This window comes from Lepidochelys kempii, chromosome 6 (assembly GCF_965140285.1).
Source record: "Lepidochelys kempii isolate rLepKem1 chromosome 6, rLepKem1.hap1, whole genome shotgun sequence".
Taxonomy (NCBI): domain Eukaryota; kingdom Metazoa; phylum Chordata; order Testudines; family Cheloniidae; genus Lepidochelys; species Lepidochelys kempii.
Genome location: NC_136385.1, coordinates 84,529,726 through 84,548,050, shown reverse-complemented (window position 1 = coordinate 84,548,050; position 18,325 = coordinate 84,529,726). Strand labels below are relative to the sequence as shown.

The 18,325-nt window shown below is 38.5% G+C and overlaps 1 protein-coding gene across 7 annotated transcripts in view; it reads left to right on the top strand.

Moving 5' to 3' along the window:
- The first annotated feature begins 464 nt into the window (after positions 1-464).
- Positions 465-18,325, top strand: part of HEATR5A (HEAT repeat containing 5A) — a 126,501-nt gene continuing 108,640 nt past the window's right edge. For 2 of the 7 annotated variants that reach the window (XM_073348962.1, XM_073348957.2), the window contains exons 1-7: positions 563-885; positions 6,371-6,578; positions 10,700-10,932; positions 12,414-12,625; positions 14,777-14,885; positions 15,444-15,593; positions 16,169-16,340. In XM_073348962.1, the coding sequence (XP_073205063.1) occupies positions 10,807-10,932; positions 12,414-12,625; positions 14,777-14,885; positions 15,444-15,593; positions 16,169-16,340 (769 nt within the window). In that variant the 5' untranslated portion in view covers positions 563-885; positions 6,371-6,578; positions 10,700-10,806. Of the gene's footprint in view, positions 517-555; positions 886-1,123; positions 1,512-6,370; positions 6,579-10,699; positions 10,933-12,413; positions 12,626-14,776; positions 14,886-15,443; positions 15,594-16,168; positions 16,341-18,325 lie in introns of those variants that run through there. The other 5 variants (XM_073348959.2, XM_073348964.1, XM_073348958.2 and 2 more) reach the window with 5 other exon arrangements.

Below are 18,325 nucleotides of genomic sequence, written 5' to 3'. Positions count from 1 at the left end.
CAAACTGCTATGCGTCTCTGCCCCAGAGTGTTCCCAGCCATACCAAATACAATTCTGTCCCAATCCCACCACTTCTACTCCAAAACCTCCTCTTTTGAACCACCCGTTGTTGTACACTGGGTGCATGAGACATTTTATTGGACAGTAGGACTGTCGTCCCCCCCGTAAAAGAAAGATGGGGCGGGTTAAAACTCACCAGATTAAGTAAAATTAACGCTTCAGAGTAACAGCCGTGTTAGTCTGTATTCGCAAAAAGAAAAGGAGGACTTGTGGCACCTCAGAGACTAAGGTGGTTAGTCTCCACAAGTCCTCCTTTTCTTTTTAAAATTAAAGCGACATTGTATTTTTAAAGCAGCTACGGACTCCTAACTACGGCATCCTCATGGTACCAGACCCTTAGCCCCGGGGATCGGGCCACGCCTCACTGGGGCGTCGCTGTCTCCCTCAGTTCGGCGGCAGGACTTCCACCCCAGGGCCGTCCCGCCTTTCATGCGGCCGGACTGGGGCCGTGCGGAGGTTAGTGGCCGGGGAGCAGCGCTGCAGGGGTCCAGGTAGGGATGATGCCAAGGCCCGCGGCCCCGGGCCGGCGCGGTGCTGAGCATCCCAGTGCGCAGGGGGAGCCCCGGCAGCTCCCCCACGCCCGGCTCTGCCGCGGAGCAGCGAGGCCGCGCCTGCCACAGCGGGCGCTCGATGGCTCCGGACCCGATTGCACGGCCCTGAGCCGCGCCTCCCTCCCCCGCCTCCCTGCAGCCCGGCCTGTGGATTGGCGTCGCCTCCGGCGCTGGAGGAAGCCGGCCGGAGCCGCGGCTTTTCCCGGCAGCACGGCGGCACCTCGCCCTGCGGATCCGGAACGGGAGACTCGCCAGTTAGCTCCGTGCGGGCCAGGTAACCCGAGCCGGCGGAGCTCTGCCAGCCCCTCCCCCGCCCACGCTGGGGTATGGGGGGCTGAGAGGGGCAGGAGCTCTGCCAGCCCCTCCCCCCAGGCTGGGGTATGGGGGGCTGAGAGGGGCAGGAGCTCTGCCAGCCCCTCCCCCCAGGCTGGGGTATGGGGGGCTGAGAGGGGCAGGAGCTCTGCCAGCCCCTCCCCCCAGGCTGGGGTATGGGGGGCTGAGAGGGGCAGGAGCTCTGCCAGCCCCTCCCCCGCCCACGCTGGGGTATGGGGGGCTGAGAGGGGCAGGAGCTCTGCCAGCCCCTCCCCCCAGGCTGGGGTATGGGGGGCTGAGAGGGGCAGGAGCTCTGTCAGCCCCTCCCCCTAGGCTGGGGTATGGGGGGGTCTGAAGGGGCCAGGAACTCTGCCACCCCCGTCCCCCGCCCGCCCCCCATGGGTTGGGGACGGAGTTGAAGGGGGCCGGCGACCTGTTGTGAGAGGCAGCTGGCGGTTCTTGGTCGGGAGGGGTGAGGTGATGCTAAAAAAGTGTGTTGAACTCCGGCCAGCTTTCCTGGGCCCAGGAAGGTAGAAGGATGTCTCGACTTCAAAGAGTGATCAGATCCTGTCAGGAACCTCTGTAAAGGTGAGGGCGATGAAAAGGGTCCAGGAGCTTTTCCTAGACCTTTTACCTGCTCTTTCTTTCCAAGCTCAGGGCATGGGTGATAAGTGGAGGCGGTGAAGTCATGCTCGACCTCCACACCCATGTCGGAGAAAAGGACAAGAGTGGCAGAGCTGGCTTATGTATTTCTTTGGGGAAAAGTGTCTGTCTTGCTGGGATTCGGAACTTGCGTGCCCAGAGCCTTGCTGCTCCACACAGAAGAACCTAAGCTAGTGGTTCTCAAACTTTTGTACTGGTGACCCCTTTCACACAGCTAGCCTCTGAGTGCGACCCCCTCCCCCCTATAAACTAAAACCACTTTTTTATATTTAACGCTATTATAAGTGCTGGCGGCAAAGCACGGTTTGGGGTGAAGGCTGACAGCTTGCGACCCCCCCCATGTAATAACCTCACGACCCCCTGAGGGGTCCTGACCCCTTTTTGAGAACCCTTGACCAAGGCAGTCTGATGGTCTGTCACATCAATAACCGTATTTATTTATCAACAGTGAAAAGCAGAGAGAAATAAACCTAACTCCTCTTCCCCTTATAGTTACTGCTGATAAGACTGCTTAGACTGACTTGACAGATAGTCATCTCTGTATGTGTGAAATTCTAACCACAGAGCAGAAAGAAAATGAAATTAAGCTCATTCTTTGCTGGATAGTTTTCCGGGGTTTCCGAGCTTTTTCTGGATTAGTTTCACTAAAGGGAGGAGGATAGAAGTGTCATTTCACGGGAGAGACCGTGCTACTTTATTTTCTATTCCTACTTTCACGTGTACTGAATCCCAAAATGCTTTTATGCAGGTAAGTAATACAGAGGGCTCGAGAAAGAAAGAGGTATTGGCAGAAAAGAATAGGTTTTTACTTGAAATTGAAACAGAATGTGGAGTAGATGAGGTTGATGCCCTGTTTTGTTATAGGTAGGCTGTTACAGATAACAGGCGCTGCAAAAGACAAACACCCCCATGATGTGAGTATGCTAGGATTTGGGAGTGTTTATTTTGGCTTTTTAAAAATATGCCATTGGGGGTAGCAGCATTGGAAGTGCTAGTATAGACAAGGCTCCTGCAGTTGCTGGCGTTTTGAGAACCTCGTCCAGTCTTGCCCAGGGCAGGTCTAAGTGATGCCAGAGTTCTGTACAAGGGCTCCTAATATTTCTTCAGTTTGTGGAGCTTTACCTGTGTGGTGATAGTATGAATTTTGGAGAAGGGGAGAAATTCCTAAAACCCTAGTGTAGTCAAGGCTACAGTGATGAGATTGTTTGTGGGGGGGAGGGGGGGACTTAGATAATAAGGTTGTGATATGCAGGAAGGGATTAGAAAGTGTCAATGTGTAGATTTAAGGGTATTTGCTTTCTTTTTGATGCTTCCACAATATGAAGCTGCAATTATCCAAGTCTTAAGTAAATAACTGTTTTGTTTTTAAATATCGGGGGAGGGATAGCTCAGTGGTTTGAGCATTGGCCTGCTAAACCCAGGATTGTGAGTTCAATCCTTGAGGGGGCCATTTGGGATCGGGGCAAAAATTGGGGATTGGTCCTGCTTTGAGCAGGGGGTTGGACTAGATGACCTTCTGAGGTCCCTTCCAACCCTGATATTCTATGATTCTATGATTTCTTTAAATTTGGTTGGATTTTATTTTTATTGGGGGATAAAATGCTTTTGGTTATTTAGATCTTTTAAGTTGTAAATGCTGAACCTATGGCAAAAATTGTTTTGCCATTTTCATAAAGATAGATATAAACAATCAGGACATATGTCTGTCTTGTGATTTGTCATGTTTAAGTATTTATAATGAGCTGTATTTAATCAGAAATAAGTTGTGTAGAAATGCTGGATTGTTCCAGTTTTTAATTTATTAATTGATAGTTCTCTTTCTTTTCTTTAAGAATTGTGTTAATTCATTGCTATGATGTTAAGTCTAGAGATATTTTGTATACTTGTGTTTGAATCCTAAATTAAATATTTGCTTTAGGGCCAATAAAATATTTGGATAATTAGCTAGTTTATGTGGCCATTGTGCCAACATTTCAAATCTGTGTACAGCTATATCTGCTTTGAGCTGTTCTAGAATCTTCTTTACGAAGCAGTTATTTTCAATTTCTAGAGAATCAAGTGATGCGTAGTATTGACTAGAGTCCTGATCTTGCATTGTGATGTGATAGGACAGGCCCCTGCAGAGTCCCATTGACAGCATTTGTGAGGAGTCCCATTGCTGGACAGTATATTATGTTTTTCAATCTTTTTGATACCAGGGACCAGCTTGCTGCCTTCCTAAACTGTGTCAGGGAAATCTCAGGGACCGTGTCTGCTCCACACACCGGTTGTTGAGAAACAATCATATCCCAATACAGTTGGAGCCTAGAATACAGCACCTTTAACTTAGAGGTGTGAAGTCCTGAATGATTTTGGTAGAAGTAAATATGGTATTTGAGAATCTTAGGTCCTGATCCTGCAAACAGTTCTATGTGTGTTTAACTTCATGCATGTGACTATAGTACTACTCATGCATCAAATCAAGCATGTGTGTAAGTGTTTGCAACATCAGAGCCTTTTTGAGGTCTTATGGGGTATATACTCAGTAACACAAAGCATAAAAGAATTAATTTTTTCAGTATATGGTGCCTCTGATCTGTTTTGAAATGTTCAGAATCCATATAGGTGACTTTTTCTTTAAAGTTGATTTCATACTGTTGTTTTGATTTTTCTACTGATGCTGAAATACTCAAAATATTAACCTTTACTAAACATTTTATTTCATTTCTTATATTTGTTTGATTGAGTGGAAGCATACATTAAATTCACCCATTTAGCTATTGAATGAGAGAGCAAGAATGAATCACAAAGCTCTGAAAACAGACCATACTTGGACAGGCCAATGCATATCCAGCCATAGCAGCAGCAGTCTGTAATTACATTTTGTGGTTCTGTGCAGTGAGAATTTTAAGGTTTTGTCTACAGAGAAAAGGCACAGCATTGCTGGTTAGAAAGCATAATGCTGAGGACACTGACACCTCCCACGTGATATTAAGGAAAGAGAAGTCAGTGGGATAAAAACTAAATATTTAGAGCTTTCCTTGCAGTCATTCTTTATTTATTTTTGCTTTACCTTATTGCTGGTGTTTAATCAGATTTTTTTGTCTTGGATGCTTTTTCTGTACATAGGTGGGTAATTGTTGTCATACCATTTTGAGCAATCTGAGTTTGCTCTGACTTTGTTTAGACTCATCAAAAATGTGTATAGCGTTGGGATAGGTCTGTTTAAATGCAGTGTTGTCCATGTTTAAATTTCAAATTGTTTTAGCAGCTAGGATGTTGTATTTGTCATTTAAATCAGCAAGATCTACTTCTTATTGATGTGTTAGAATTCTATCCTTTGTTAAATATTTAAACTGGTTGAATCCTATTTATATTATATTATGTCACACTCTTGGCTACCTAAGGATGCAGTCCTGCATTCCTTGTGCAATCTAATCTCCCTTTGAAGTCTGCAGGAGTTTGGTATTTGCAGAGAGGGCAGGATTGGACTCTGAATCTGTTTGGATTTTGGTCTGGTAGATAATGTTTGAGACTAAAATCAGAATACATGCTTTGATGTATTTAGTTAAAAAATTTGGGACAGCATCTGCTGTCAGTTAACAGTCATACAACCTCAATGAAATTGTCCTGTTAGCACATATTTTGACCTATAAGATGAGTATAAACACACTCCACCCAATTTTTATTTTGATGAAAAAGGTTGAGAAGTCACATAGAAGCAGTGTTTCTGTTTTGAAGACTTTATAGATAAGTATCTTTAAGTGCTTAAATTAGGTTTGAGCATTGATTGTCTTGTCATGCAGTTGGCTAAGAAGTAACGATCACCCTATTAAACTTTTACAACAACCCTGCAGGAATAAAATTGATTAGAACTGTTAATGATCACAGACTAAACGCCTGAGGTCGGAAGACCCAATATATTGGTTACATTTCTTAGATTAGTGTTAGAGAACCTAAAGCTTTAAGAAGAAAAATGTTACTGCAAACTAGTTAAAATATTTCTACTTTGGACTTCCCAAGACCTTGCACTGGTGAACAGATACTTGCTATTAGATAATTTGAGTGGCGTTTTGATTTTGGCAGGTTGTTGTGGTTGTTTGTTTTGTTTTTGGTAGCCTGGCTAGGTTGATTTTGATTGTCTAGCTTACAAAATATATGATTAGTTTCAGGTTAGCATCCATTTTTCATTATGGCTGGAATGTGGGGTAGGCATGTAGGGGAGAGTCCATCAGTTTATTGATTGAATATTTATTTTTATACCAAATTTATTGCATACATGTTTCAGAACTTAATGTTCAATATTATTTGTCTGAAAATAATGTGTAGGGTAATATTTATTATGAGTAAGTTACTGCAGCTTTTATGCTTTGCTTTGAATTTTCACTACTAAGCAGAAGCAGTAGATAATGATTTACTAGATCTTTATCTGAATGTAGTATCTAGGCACCCAAATCTTACTTGAATATGAAGAGTCATTACTGTCAACTTCGCAGAGAAAGGCAGCAATGAGTGATCAAATGTTTTTTATTCATAAATAGAAAACCTTCAGGTCTGAAAGGAAATTTGTAAACACTGTAAAATAATCACTGTCTATTAGTTCCCATTATTAATCAGTGATCACTCTTGGAATAGTGGACCATGATTAAAATCTCAATATTTGAGTATGGGAGGTTGGTAGGGATGTTTCATTTGTTTTGAGCAGAAAAAATAAAAACTATCTGTGGAAAAAAATCATAAAATTGCCATTGTTGCTTAGTAATTGAAAATTGCAGTTCATTAATGTCAATATCCTTGTTACACAGTCACATCTGGAGGAAGACAGTAATCAGTGGTAAATCTGGAGTGCTTATTTCGGCAAGGATGTGTTTACAGCACAAGTGGGTTTTCCACCACAGATGAAAGTCCAAAGCTGAGACTCATTATCTGCCCTTTCTTGAATTTTACCTTGTCTGTGGCTTAGTCTAACCCTGGAACGAATAATATTCAGATGTTCTTGTTCAGTTGCTAAAGGTAACTTCTCCAAATGTCTCTGACCCTGGTTTACCAATTCTTTTTTCTTTTGAAGAATATAAACAAGTAATGTATTTCACTTTGCTGATGTAAGATGTCGGGTTCTGGAATCTGACCTATTGTTGATTTTTTTTGGTGTTTTGATGCTGTAAACTCTGCACACTGAAATAATTGTGGAATTTATAAATCTGGTGCCCATTCACTAGGAACTTTTCTTCTGGGAATATGTTCTGACTCAGCCTTGCAAAATTCTACGTGCCAAGTTGACAAACAAAATGTCTTTCCATTAACATCTTTGCTATGGTAATGAATGGTGGGTGGGTATATTTTCTGCCTTGGTTAGTAAATCTTCATGACTCTGCAAGGATGTTGTAACTATAAAACGAACTTGACAGCTCATGGTAGAGAGAGCGTATTTAGAATGACGCTGTGATCTAGAGCTGTTTGGGAGATATATTTTGTGAGTTTTTGTTTTGTTTTTTAGCAACATTTTCTGATTGGATCTCCTGCTGACTTGATGTATTATTTATTTTTTTTAACTTACTAAAGATTCTTGTTTAGGATACCACAACTTTGAAATAGCTATCCTTAAAAGTGATATTTTAAAGAACACTTTTGTATTAAAAACAACTTAAGGAACCCCATTGACCAGAAGAGTTGAAAGGCTGTCTGCATGAATCCAGTTGCAAACCCAGGCCCTAAGTTGATAAATGTACATGGTTATTTAGGAGCAAATACAAGAGGACAGTAGACCTAACTCGTTAGGGGGACTCAGTTATTCTGTCTTTATTTACAGAATAACCAGCTTTTTTCCTTTGGCCTGCATGTGCCTTTTTTGTTTGAAGAATAAATATGCTTTCAAAGTGAATTGCATATGTAGCTTGTTTCATTTAATAAAATCTTCATTTTTTTTTTCTCAGTGGGTTTTTCCCAAAATTTTTAAATTCCAGGTTGAGCAAAATCACAACCTTGATATTCCCCCAACCTTAAGGAAATGCCATAAAAGTATACCTGTGTCATATGTGGACACACACTTGTATCCTTATATTATATGGGGTTGAGGTGTTTCTTCGTACATTTGGAAAGTGGGCTAGCACTTTTGAGCATGACTACAATAAAAATAATTAATAATATTAGGATCCAACTTTTCCTTACACCATATGTTGACATCCCACTGTGGAATGTCATTGCCCCATCCCTGATTTTTGTATCCATGCTCCTTTCTGACTCCAGCACCAGCATGTTGCAATAGACATTACATTTCTTCACTACTCTCCTTGCTTGGAAAGCCGTAGATCAGTACCCTCTTCTGATTTCTTTTTCATGTTAGTGGAGTTTCCAGAGGCTGTGAAGGTTCAGAATAAGTGGTAGGTTGTGGCAGGCACACTAGAGGTGTCTGTAGGAAGGGTGTCGTAGATACCCTAAGGTGAGGGGAACCTGCTCATAAATTCAGCCAAAAAAAAGTCTTGGAAGGCTCACAGGATGTATTGTTTTGGAAGCTTTGATTACGAAAGGAAAGCATTGGTGTCTAAAAAATGTGAAAAGTCTCCTACCCTCTTGGGTTTAAAACAGTATTCATTCATTCCAGTGTTAGAATTATCCTTGGGATAGCAGGAGTCTGGAAAGATCCACTCATCCTGATCTTTTGCGTCAAAGTCCACTATATTCTTCACAGATGCTTCAGAAACCTCTTAGTCATCTTTGCTAGTACCCTCTTTGTTGACTCATACGTCAGTTCCTCTTTGCTTTTATCATTAGCACATTAAACCAGTTTGAAGATTTTGAAATAATCATATGCATTTGTAATACTTCTTATATGTAGATGCGTATTTCTTTGTGTGTGGGTTTATTTTTGCAAGTCCCATGAAGAAATCAAAGAGCATATCCTTCTAGAATCATAGCCAGGATATTACTTTAGCTGTGGTCTCCCCCCCCTCCCCTTTTTGTGGGGGGTTAAAAACAATTGAAAAGTTGAATATAACATAAACAGAGAAAAGAGATTGTGTCATAAACTACTGTAGTGAAATTTATTAAATTTTAGGTGGAATACAAAGAAATAATGTGCAGATCATTTGAATGTTTTATGCAGGAGCTGTTCAGTGTTGTGATTTTTGGTAGGTGCTCTGAGATAGAAACCAGAAGTAACAGTCAGAACTTCTGAAGTTAGGTTTTTGTTGTTGTATTCCATGAGTAGAGCAGTATTTCTTGGTCTTCATGTGCTCTGGGTTTCATATTTTATTGCTGAGTAGTAGGGTTCTTGATATCCTTCATCCAAGCTGACTCGAAGGGGGAGAGACTGGATTTCCATTGCAGAGTGACGCTGCATTTGATAAGAAGTCCCAGGTAGAAGAATCTATTTTTTATTCCTTTGAAGAGATTTTTTTTCAAAATACATTTTATTAATATATTGTTTAATATATGAAAATAAGCTACCCTTTAGCTTAACTATTTTTTTGTATTTTTACAATTTTTTTATACATGGGAATCTTCTTTGACCATTTTGGGATGCCAGATTTTGCAAAGCAAAGGACGCTAGAAATTTGAATTTGAGATCTTTTTGGTTAGCAAAAAACTGCAGCTTGTAATCATCTTTTAAGATGACTTGGAATTGACTGTGGTAGGTGATTTACAAAAGCGTAGCTAGAAACATGCACTGGATGAGAATTAAGGAGATTGTACAAAGACTGTGTGTAGTATTTCCACACTATAACAAAGAAGAAACTTTGCCCAAATATGGAATGAAAAGTTTAATCCTCTAGCTCATGTAGGTTAGAGAAAAATGTAAAGTGGATAAAATTAATTTATATGAATACTCTACTTACAGAGTAAGAATGCTAGCAAGCTGTGAAAGTACATGTAAATAAGCAATTTATATATATATATAGTTAGCCACTTAAATATTTATTTTGGCTGTGAGTTTCTAGTGTAGTACATTGTCAAGCTGCCTGGTATTTCAGGTATATTTCAAATAATAAATTATATATGACTAATTTCCTTAGGGAGTAAGAGGTGGGCAGAACGTGTTTGAGGGTAATAAAGATAACCTGCTGCTGTACATATGACAAGCTGAGCACTAAATTATTTAGCATTCCTTTGTGCTACCCATTTGCTGCTTGATATATCATTTTACAATACAGTATTGCTGCTGCATAGAAAGAAATGCATGTTCAGCAGTCTTAATGACCTCTGGAAAGGATCATTTGTTTTGGAGTTTAAGATATGACACTAGCATTTTACTGCAGGCTCAAAGAATATTTTTGTTTGCGATAGATACAAAATTTCTTACCAAATCCTATATTTTTGCTTATAAAACCTATGTGACATTCCTGTAGGATAACAAATACATATTTAGAATTGTTTTTTATTAAATTTGTTTTTAATTATGTTTGGAGGGTGGTTAGACCCAAAATGTAGTTTTTGAAGGACTGGTGCAGCAAAGAATCTGGATGCAAGTTGTATTGAATTCATTTCTTATTAATTAACTTGTAAAAATACATTTTTTTAAAAAAGACCATCTCAGAAGTTTCTTTAAGAATAAAATTAAGTCCCTATATATTATGGATAGATATATTAGTAGAGTAATGCACCAGGCCTTTATGTGAAATGGGGTTTATATCTAGCCAGGGCATAGATTAACATGAGCTTTAATCTCTGTTTTTATCCCATGATTTTTAGAGCCCGATCAGTGAACTTTACTATAGATTACAAAATTTGTCACAATTGGGCTTGAATGACCATCATTTTTCAGCAGATGCTCAGCAAGGTACCGGAATTTCAAAAGAGACTTGTAGGTGAACTGATAGCTTTGTGAGCAAGCTTACCTGGCATATTCTGTACTATATCTGTCTTTAATCAGCATGTTATATTAGGTTTCACAGTAGCAGCCGTGTTAGTCTGTATCTGCAAAAAGAACGGGAGTACTTGTGGCACCTTAGAGACTAACAAATTTATTTGAGTACTATCAGTCTGTCAGTTCCATGAGCATAAATATCAACAAGTGCAGCCAAATAAAATATTTAATAATATGTGTGTCCATGTGCATTGGTTACTCTTTTACTCTGAAAATTAGTGTTAATATCAGTAAGCTAAGATTGAAATGTGGTATGATTTCTCTTTTTTAGGAGTTCAGTCTTCTGATTCAGTCACTCGAGTTTGATGAGGCGAACCCTGATTAGCTACAGCTCTGAGTGTCTTAATCTGTAGTCTTTGAGGAGAGAGATTTCAAGGAATGGAGCTGGCTCACAGCTTACTGCTTAATGAAGAGGCATATAACCAGCTTGGTGAATTTCAGAAGGCAGAGTTCATTTTTGAATGGTTGAGATTTTTGGAAAAACTTTTACCAGTGACTAGCAGGGTAAGTATAATATAATTGGAAAGAAATAATATTCCTCAGAGAGAACTATTTTTCTCCATATCCCATACTCCTTATACTAGGTGTTCTATAGGTAGGGTTAATTTTAAAGATCTACTTGGATGATAATATTTTAGATCTTCTACGTGATGTTCTTACTGAACTTCAAGCAAACAAAACTTTTTAAAACATTGCAGAGAATTTATGTTCTCTTCCAGTAAAACAGCTCTTTGAATCTGGTGGAAAAAAATATTTCACAAGATTTCATATTTTACAGGTTTAAATGATCAGCCTTTTTGTATTCTTTGTATTTCTGTATATCTGTACTGTTGTGTTTTTTTTAATCAAAACAGTGTGAGAGCTGCTGCTTTTTTGTTTTATCTCCTGTATATACACAGAAAAAAAGTTGAATTAAAAGTCTGTTTAGTGGCCACGTGATAGAATAAATATTACTGCTGCTACTGTTTAGGCAGTAGATCAGTGGTGGTAACCCTTGAGCTGGAGAGCCTCTTCATCAATAAAAGTAGTTGGAGAAATAACTACAATATGATGTTGTGATTGTTGCTTCATGTCCTTGCAGGAGAATGTCAGCATATCATGGCATAATTATTTTGTGGCTCTCTGTAGCTCCATCTGACATATTTCCTCTCTGGTTCCCTTTTTCTTATTGAATGATGGAAGAGTTGGGGTGGGATCCTGCCAACTCTGGCTGCTAGACTTGTCTTGTGTGTGTTCGGTGAGATGGCAATGCCCGTATGATATATACTTTTTTGCTCTGTCTAAGATTAGACTAAAGATCTCTGACAGAAACATAGAACTTTGAGAGCTTTGTGCAGGGTCCCAAATGCGGCATGTGGCTCCAAAGCCAAAGGGTATACATCGCTGATCTAGCTTACTAGTAAATTGATCTAGATAGTAGTCACTTAGGAACTTGGGTAACTATGTTGGAAAATTGTAAAGTGTAAAATTGTAAAGTTACCATTTCTTACTCTTTTAAAGAGAGAATACACAAATTGATATTTCCTTTAACCTCAACACTGTAGTCTAATAGAGGAAAATATTTTCACTAAATTCTGATATTTTTAATAACTGTTAATGTTTTTTCCCAGTGTACATTTTCAATAGTTGTTTTTCTGGAAAGGTGCACTGTTTGTGTGTTCTCTTATGAATTATCTTATCTTTTTAAAGAGAGATGGTGAATGACACACACAACCAATAGGAAGAAATTACAGTTTTGTGTCAGAAGGATTCAGCTGCTCTGATGCTGTTGAAAATATTCCTGGGAATAATACTAGAGAAAAGTGTAGATGTAAGAATCTATAACTGGCTCACATATTTCAGACTGTCTGCCATTCAGTTGAAAAGCTGGGTAAAAAAATTGACTTTATACATTGAGAATGTCAAACTAGTTGAAACAAAGCAATCTGGGGAGAAGTTAAAGATAATCATGCTTTAGTTTAACTGGTTACGAACTTTATTTCCAGGCTGACGTAAGGGAAAAACAGAAGAAACTGGCTGAACAACTAATATCTCTGTTAAATAGTTCACCAGGCCCTCCTACCAGAAGGCTCATAGCCAAGAACCTAGCTATACTTTATAGTATTGGAGACGCTTTCTCTGTTTACCAGACAGTTGACAAATGCAATGAACTCATTCGGAGCAAAGATGATTCACCAAGTTATCTACCCACAAAACTGTAAGTAAAAATCCCCCCAAACCTAGTAATAAGAATAACTGTCTTTTTATATCACATCATGCTAACCTTCAAAGACTTCTGAGCATTAAAAATCAAGACTAAACTAACATGAACACTGAAAGCAAATTCAGATTACACTCCTGCATATCAGAAGCACAGCAATTTTATTTTTGATGTTTCATATGCTTCCTTTAGGATAGAATAGTGAATGATTTAGTTATTTTGTGATATAAAATATATAAAAGTTATATAAAATCCTCATTTCATTTTGTAACTTTTGATGTGCCACTTCAGTGTGATTTCTATCTTTGCCATTTTTGGATAAAAATCTCAGCTCTACTTTCTACATACAGTAGAAAGATCAGTAGTTCACTTTCTACTGACATCACCAGGTACAAGTTTTGGGGAGGAATTTGAGATGAAAGTCTTAAAACATACTGAAATGGAGGGGAAGATACATTAAAGGGACAAAAAACAGCACAGAATGAGAAGAAAATACCTATTAAGCATTCTAAATACTGTAGATTATATACTGTAAATTTGCTTGCAGTATAACAGTTTAAGAATGTCATGAGAAGTTGGTACTGTCTGGACTTAAGAGTATCAAATATAGAAAATAAAAGCCTGCAATTATGGGAGGGAAGCAGCCCTACCCTGGAGGCAGGCAAGGGAGCTTCATATACCCTGTACTCATGGCTCTTCTGGGTTGCAGCACTTGTGCACAGGTGGAGCTAGTATTTTTATTGCATATATTTGTATTCCATTGAGAAATTCTGCTAATAACAGTGAATTAGTAGGCAACACATTGCTAGAAACTTTTGATTCCTAGGGCCCATTTACATAACCTGTATTTATGTGAGTGATAGGGTAGTAAAATTACTTGTGTGAGTAAATATTGCAAATGGTGTCATTAAATTAAGACAGGTTTCAGAGTAGCAGCCATGTTAGTCTTATGCTTAAATAAATTGGTTAGTCTCTAAGGTGCCACAATTAAATTAAGACTTAGTTCTTAGGGAAATTTTTGTTAACTTCGTCCCTACAATTAAAATTTGAAAGGTATAGGTTTGTTCTTTCTTGACATTAGACTAATTAGAATAGTTTTTTCTTGCATCTGTCAAACAAGCATTCATACAGGACGATGTTACCACTGTACTTTTCATGCCCAGCCAAATCATGGACAAAATTTAAATCTAATCTGTCAGTCTGTAAATTGCTGTAATAAGTCAATCAAGCAATAATGAAGTGGCCTTTGAAGAAAGTGGAATCTTTTTGATGAGAAATGGGAATTTTTCATAATGTATTTTTGTCATTAGGGAATGACTGTTAATCTTAGTTTAAATGAAGAAAAGGAGTACTTGTGGCAACTTAGAGACTAATCAATTTATTTGAGCATAAGCTTTCATGAGCTACAGCTCACTTCAGCGGATGCATACTGTGGAAAGTGTAGAAGATCTTTTTATACACACAAAGCATAAAGCATTGTGTGTATAAAAAGATCTTCTACACTTTCCACGGTATGCATCCGATGAAGTGAGCTGTAGCTCACGAAAGCTTATGCTCAAATAAATTGGTTAGTCTCTAAGGTGCCACAAGTCCTCCTTTTCTTTTTGTGAATACAGACTAACATGGCTGTTACTCTGAAATCATTTTTTGAGTACTGTTTGTCTAGTCCTAATACTCAGCAAAAGTAAACACTGTTAAGTGCTAACTGCAATGCTTGAAAGTATGCAGTATATCAAGTCCGCTTATCACTTATTTCCCCCTGAAATAAACTAATTTTGGAGCGTGTGTTTTTTGGAGGGGGAAGTTGTTCATATTTTCATTTGGTTCTTTCTGTTCCCTCATCAAATACTTGAATAGGTTAGTACTTTGAATTCTGGTACTTGAGTATTTAATACCTTTGGTGCAGGTGTGTGTACCACACTTTTCAAAGACCCATTTTTTCTCTGATGAATTTCAGTAATTCATTTGTATTACAGGACATTTCTGGGAAGTTGTAACACCCAGTTGATTTTTTTTTTTTATTGTTAAAATTTTTTAGACTTGAATTTAAAAAAAAAAATTGAAATAGATCAGCTGATTACTTCAATCCCTCAGCCTCTCCTCTGTTGTTGCATTCATCTTCACAAGTTTGGATCTGCTTTGTTTTAGTGCTGCAGTGGTATGCTTGGGATATTTGTACAAAAAACTGGGGAGAATCTTGGGAAACAGCTTTACTGATACTGTTGGAAATGTGCTTAAAGCAGTGAAGAATGCAGAGGTAAGGAACCACAAGTTTAAAAGATGTTTGCAGATAAAATTAATAGGCTGTGATGACTCTTAGTAGTGTGAAGAACAATGGGACAAGGTGAATGGTATAAAAAAATCACAAAGTTGCTGTAGGTCATGCCATATAGAAACACCATCTGCAAATCCAAAAGAATTGTTAGAGAATTTATCTGTAATAATATCAATTGAGAAGGATGAATCACAATTATTGATAGTCCCCTTCATGAATGATCTTGATAAAATACAGTTTTGTATCGTTCATAAAACAGCTACTCAATTACACTTTTTATTTCAAAGCTCAGTTCATAAAACTATCTTGAATTTTAATATGTATGTTAATCATTTCCAGTAGAACTTAGAAGAATAGGTCTTTTCTTTTGGTTACAAAGGGGTAACAAATTACCTGCTTTAACTCACCTTATCATGAATAGAGCTCTAAAAATAAAAGTTCCAATATATTGCAAACATGTTTAAATAATCTTCATTTTCTTTTTTAGGGTTGTTAGTGTTGTAAAATAATATTTACATTTTCTTCCTTTTGTTTTATCAGTCTCAAGGTCGCTATGAGATCATGCTTAGTTTGCAAAATATATTGAGTGGCTTAGGAGCTGCTGCTACCCCATGTCACAGAGATATTTACAAAGCTGCACGATCGTGCTTAACAGATCGCTCTATGGCAGTTCGCTGTGCTGCTGCTAAGGTAAAGTGGCCCATTAACTAACTGTTTTTAGTAATTAATCTTCTTAAATATATCTGTTTTAAATAGATGATAAAGACAAATTAATTTTGCTGCCTAAAAACACGGAAAAGGTTTGCTTATAATACGCATAATTTTTAATTGCTAAAATGTAAATCTATTCTAAAAATGTGTTCCTAGCAAACAAAAAAAATGCTCCCCAAAAAGTAACTCTGGAATTTTAGCACCTAGCAACAATATTGGCGCCTAGTTTTGTTTTCTGTGTATCTGAAGTTATGCCAGGTAGGGTTATTACTTCCAAATGTGATTTAAGATGTTATCATATGTCTCCCAGAAATTGTTAAACTAAGAACAATGAGTAAGTTTAGATTACTTGCATTATCAGACATTGTCCTGGCAGTAAATATTCAGATCCCTTTAATGTCAAGAACTGTACATATTTTTATGGAATCCTCTTATCTTCTATGTGTTATCTTGCAAGCTAAAATGTGTATCAAATGCCTAAATGCTTTTACACAATATCAGAATATATATGGTGAATATATTTTTCTTTCCCCACTCCTCCCCTTTTTGTCTAGTGTCTTCTTGAACTTCAGAAGGAGGCAGTTTTTATGTGGAGCACAGATCTGGATAGCGTTGCAACCCTATGTTTTAAATCATTTGATGGTTCCAATTACGATGTGCGGATAGCAGTTTCAAAGCTTTTAGGCACAGTGTTGGCTAGAGCTGTGACATGTAAACAGGCAACAGGTAAAGCAGATGTTTTGTTTTTCAGTAAGAATTTAGCAAACTTATCTTAGTTCTGTAAGTCATATATAATCCATAAATAAAGGCTTAGATCAAAATGCAGACACCAGATACTTTGTTTAAACAAACTAATCATACCACTCTTTTGCTGCATTTTACAGCATTTTATAATGGTGATGTAGCCCTGTGTTTTTTAGTTGGATCATCTACTTTTGCAATAATAAACCCCACATTTGGGGGAAATTTACTTGGAAATACTATTTAGTTCCATATGCATATCTACTCCTCAGAGGGTGAAGGGATTTTCAGCTACGTGAAGGTGGAATGTGGCTTTGTAAGGGCACCAAGCCCCAGGATCTGTGGGGAAGTCTGGTTATATAACTCCATAGATTTTGGGACATCCGCTCAGAGTGCCTGTCCTTCAGACTCATTAGTAGCATGTTTCTCATATGAGCTGACAGTGACACCTGGCAACAACTGCATGTTCAACCTTTTTCGCTTCTTGAATGGTAAAAGTTCTAGAGAGTTACTGCTCCTCTGTGTAGTGTTTAACATTGGATTGATTTTTTTCATTGGTTTACCAGGGCACAACGTTGCCTAGAATGGCTTGTTGCTGTATCTTTTCCTTTTCAGCTAGCCATGCCACCTGAAATCAAACATAGTCCCAACTGTGTAGTTGACTGAGTTTTAGTCACACAGAACTCCTAGCTGTGTTCATGTGGAGACCCTCTTGCCCTCTGAGGAAAGACTAGGGATCATAGACATCTTCTCTTTCTTTTCCCCCACCCCCATCAATCCTTCAGTTTTACCAGTCAGATATGGGAGTACAGCTGAGGAGCACTCTTTTTGGGGAGCATGTCCATAGTATATAAGCTAAAGCAAGTCATTATGGTTTTCGTTGTTGCCCAGCCCATTAAATTTTATGTAACAATAATTGAATTAGTTTTCTTAAAACAAAAACTGTTTTCTTGACTTTTGAGGAATTTTAAATAGAGATGATATAAATGGAACCTGAAATTTTTTAGGGAGCATGTATCTGTTTCAGCTGAGTATGGACAAGCAGATTGTTGAATTAGCTCACTTAAGAGGCAGTTTCAGTGCCTTCACCTAGATTCCAAATGCACGATTCTGTAATCTGAGCGCTGAGTCACATAAGATGTTAAATAATATTCCTATAATAAAACATCCGCATAGTTAAAGCTTTATCAATTTATTCCAACAAATCCACATTTAAATCCTCAAAGTCTTTCCAGATGGAAGGTCTATGGGGAAAAGGCGATACAATTCATAGCTGGTATAGTATACAAGCAAACTAATCATCAGTCCCATCAGGTCAAGAGGTAGTTGTAGATCCTCATTCAGTTCTTCACGGTGTTCTGTGTTTTCCTTGGCATCCATCATATTGTTGAGTTGTTTTATTGTTGATAATGTGGTGTTAGAAGAATGAAAAATTTAAATTCATCCTATACTCACTGAATGTAACAGGATGGAGAGCTGAATCCATGAGCCCACACTCTGATCTACGCTCTTGACTTCAGAAAAGGCCTTAAGTGTCATGAGTTAGGGTAGGAATGTAGCCAGGGAAATCATGAGAGAACTTGATTTTAATTAAGACTAAATTAGAAGCTTTCAGTATTTTGAAACTGTGTGTGTGTGTGTTTTTATATATTCACTCTCCCTTCTCAACAAGCTTATTTATGGATTATTTGACTGCTAAATACCATGTTAAAGAGAACAACTGAGTTAGAATCATACAATCATAGAATATCGGGGTTGGAAGGGGCCTCAGGAGGTCATCCAGTCCAACCCCCTGCTCAAAGCAGGATCAGTCCCCAACTAAATCATCCCAGCCAGGGCTTTGTCAAGCCTGACCTTAAAAATACCTAAGGAAGGAGATTCCACCACCTCCCTAGGTAACTCATTCCAGTGTTTCACCACCCTCCTAGTGAAAAAGTTTTTCCTAATATCCAACCTAAACCTCCCCCACT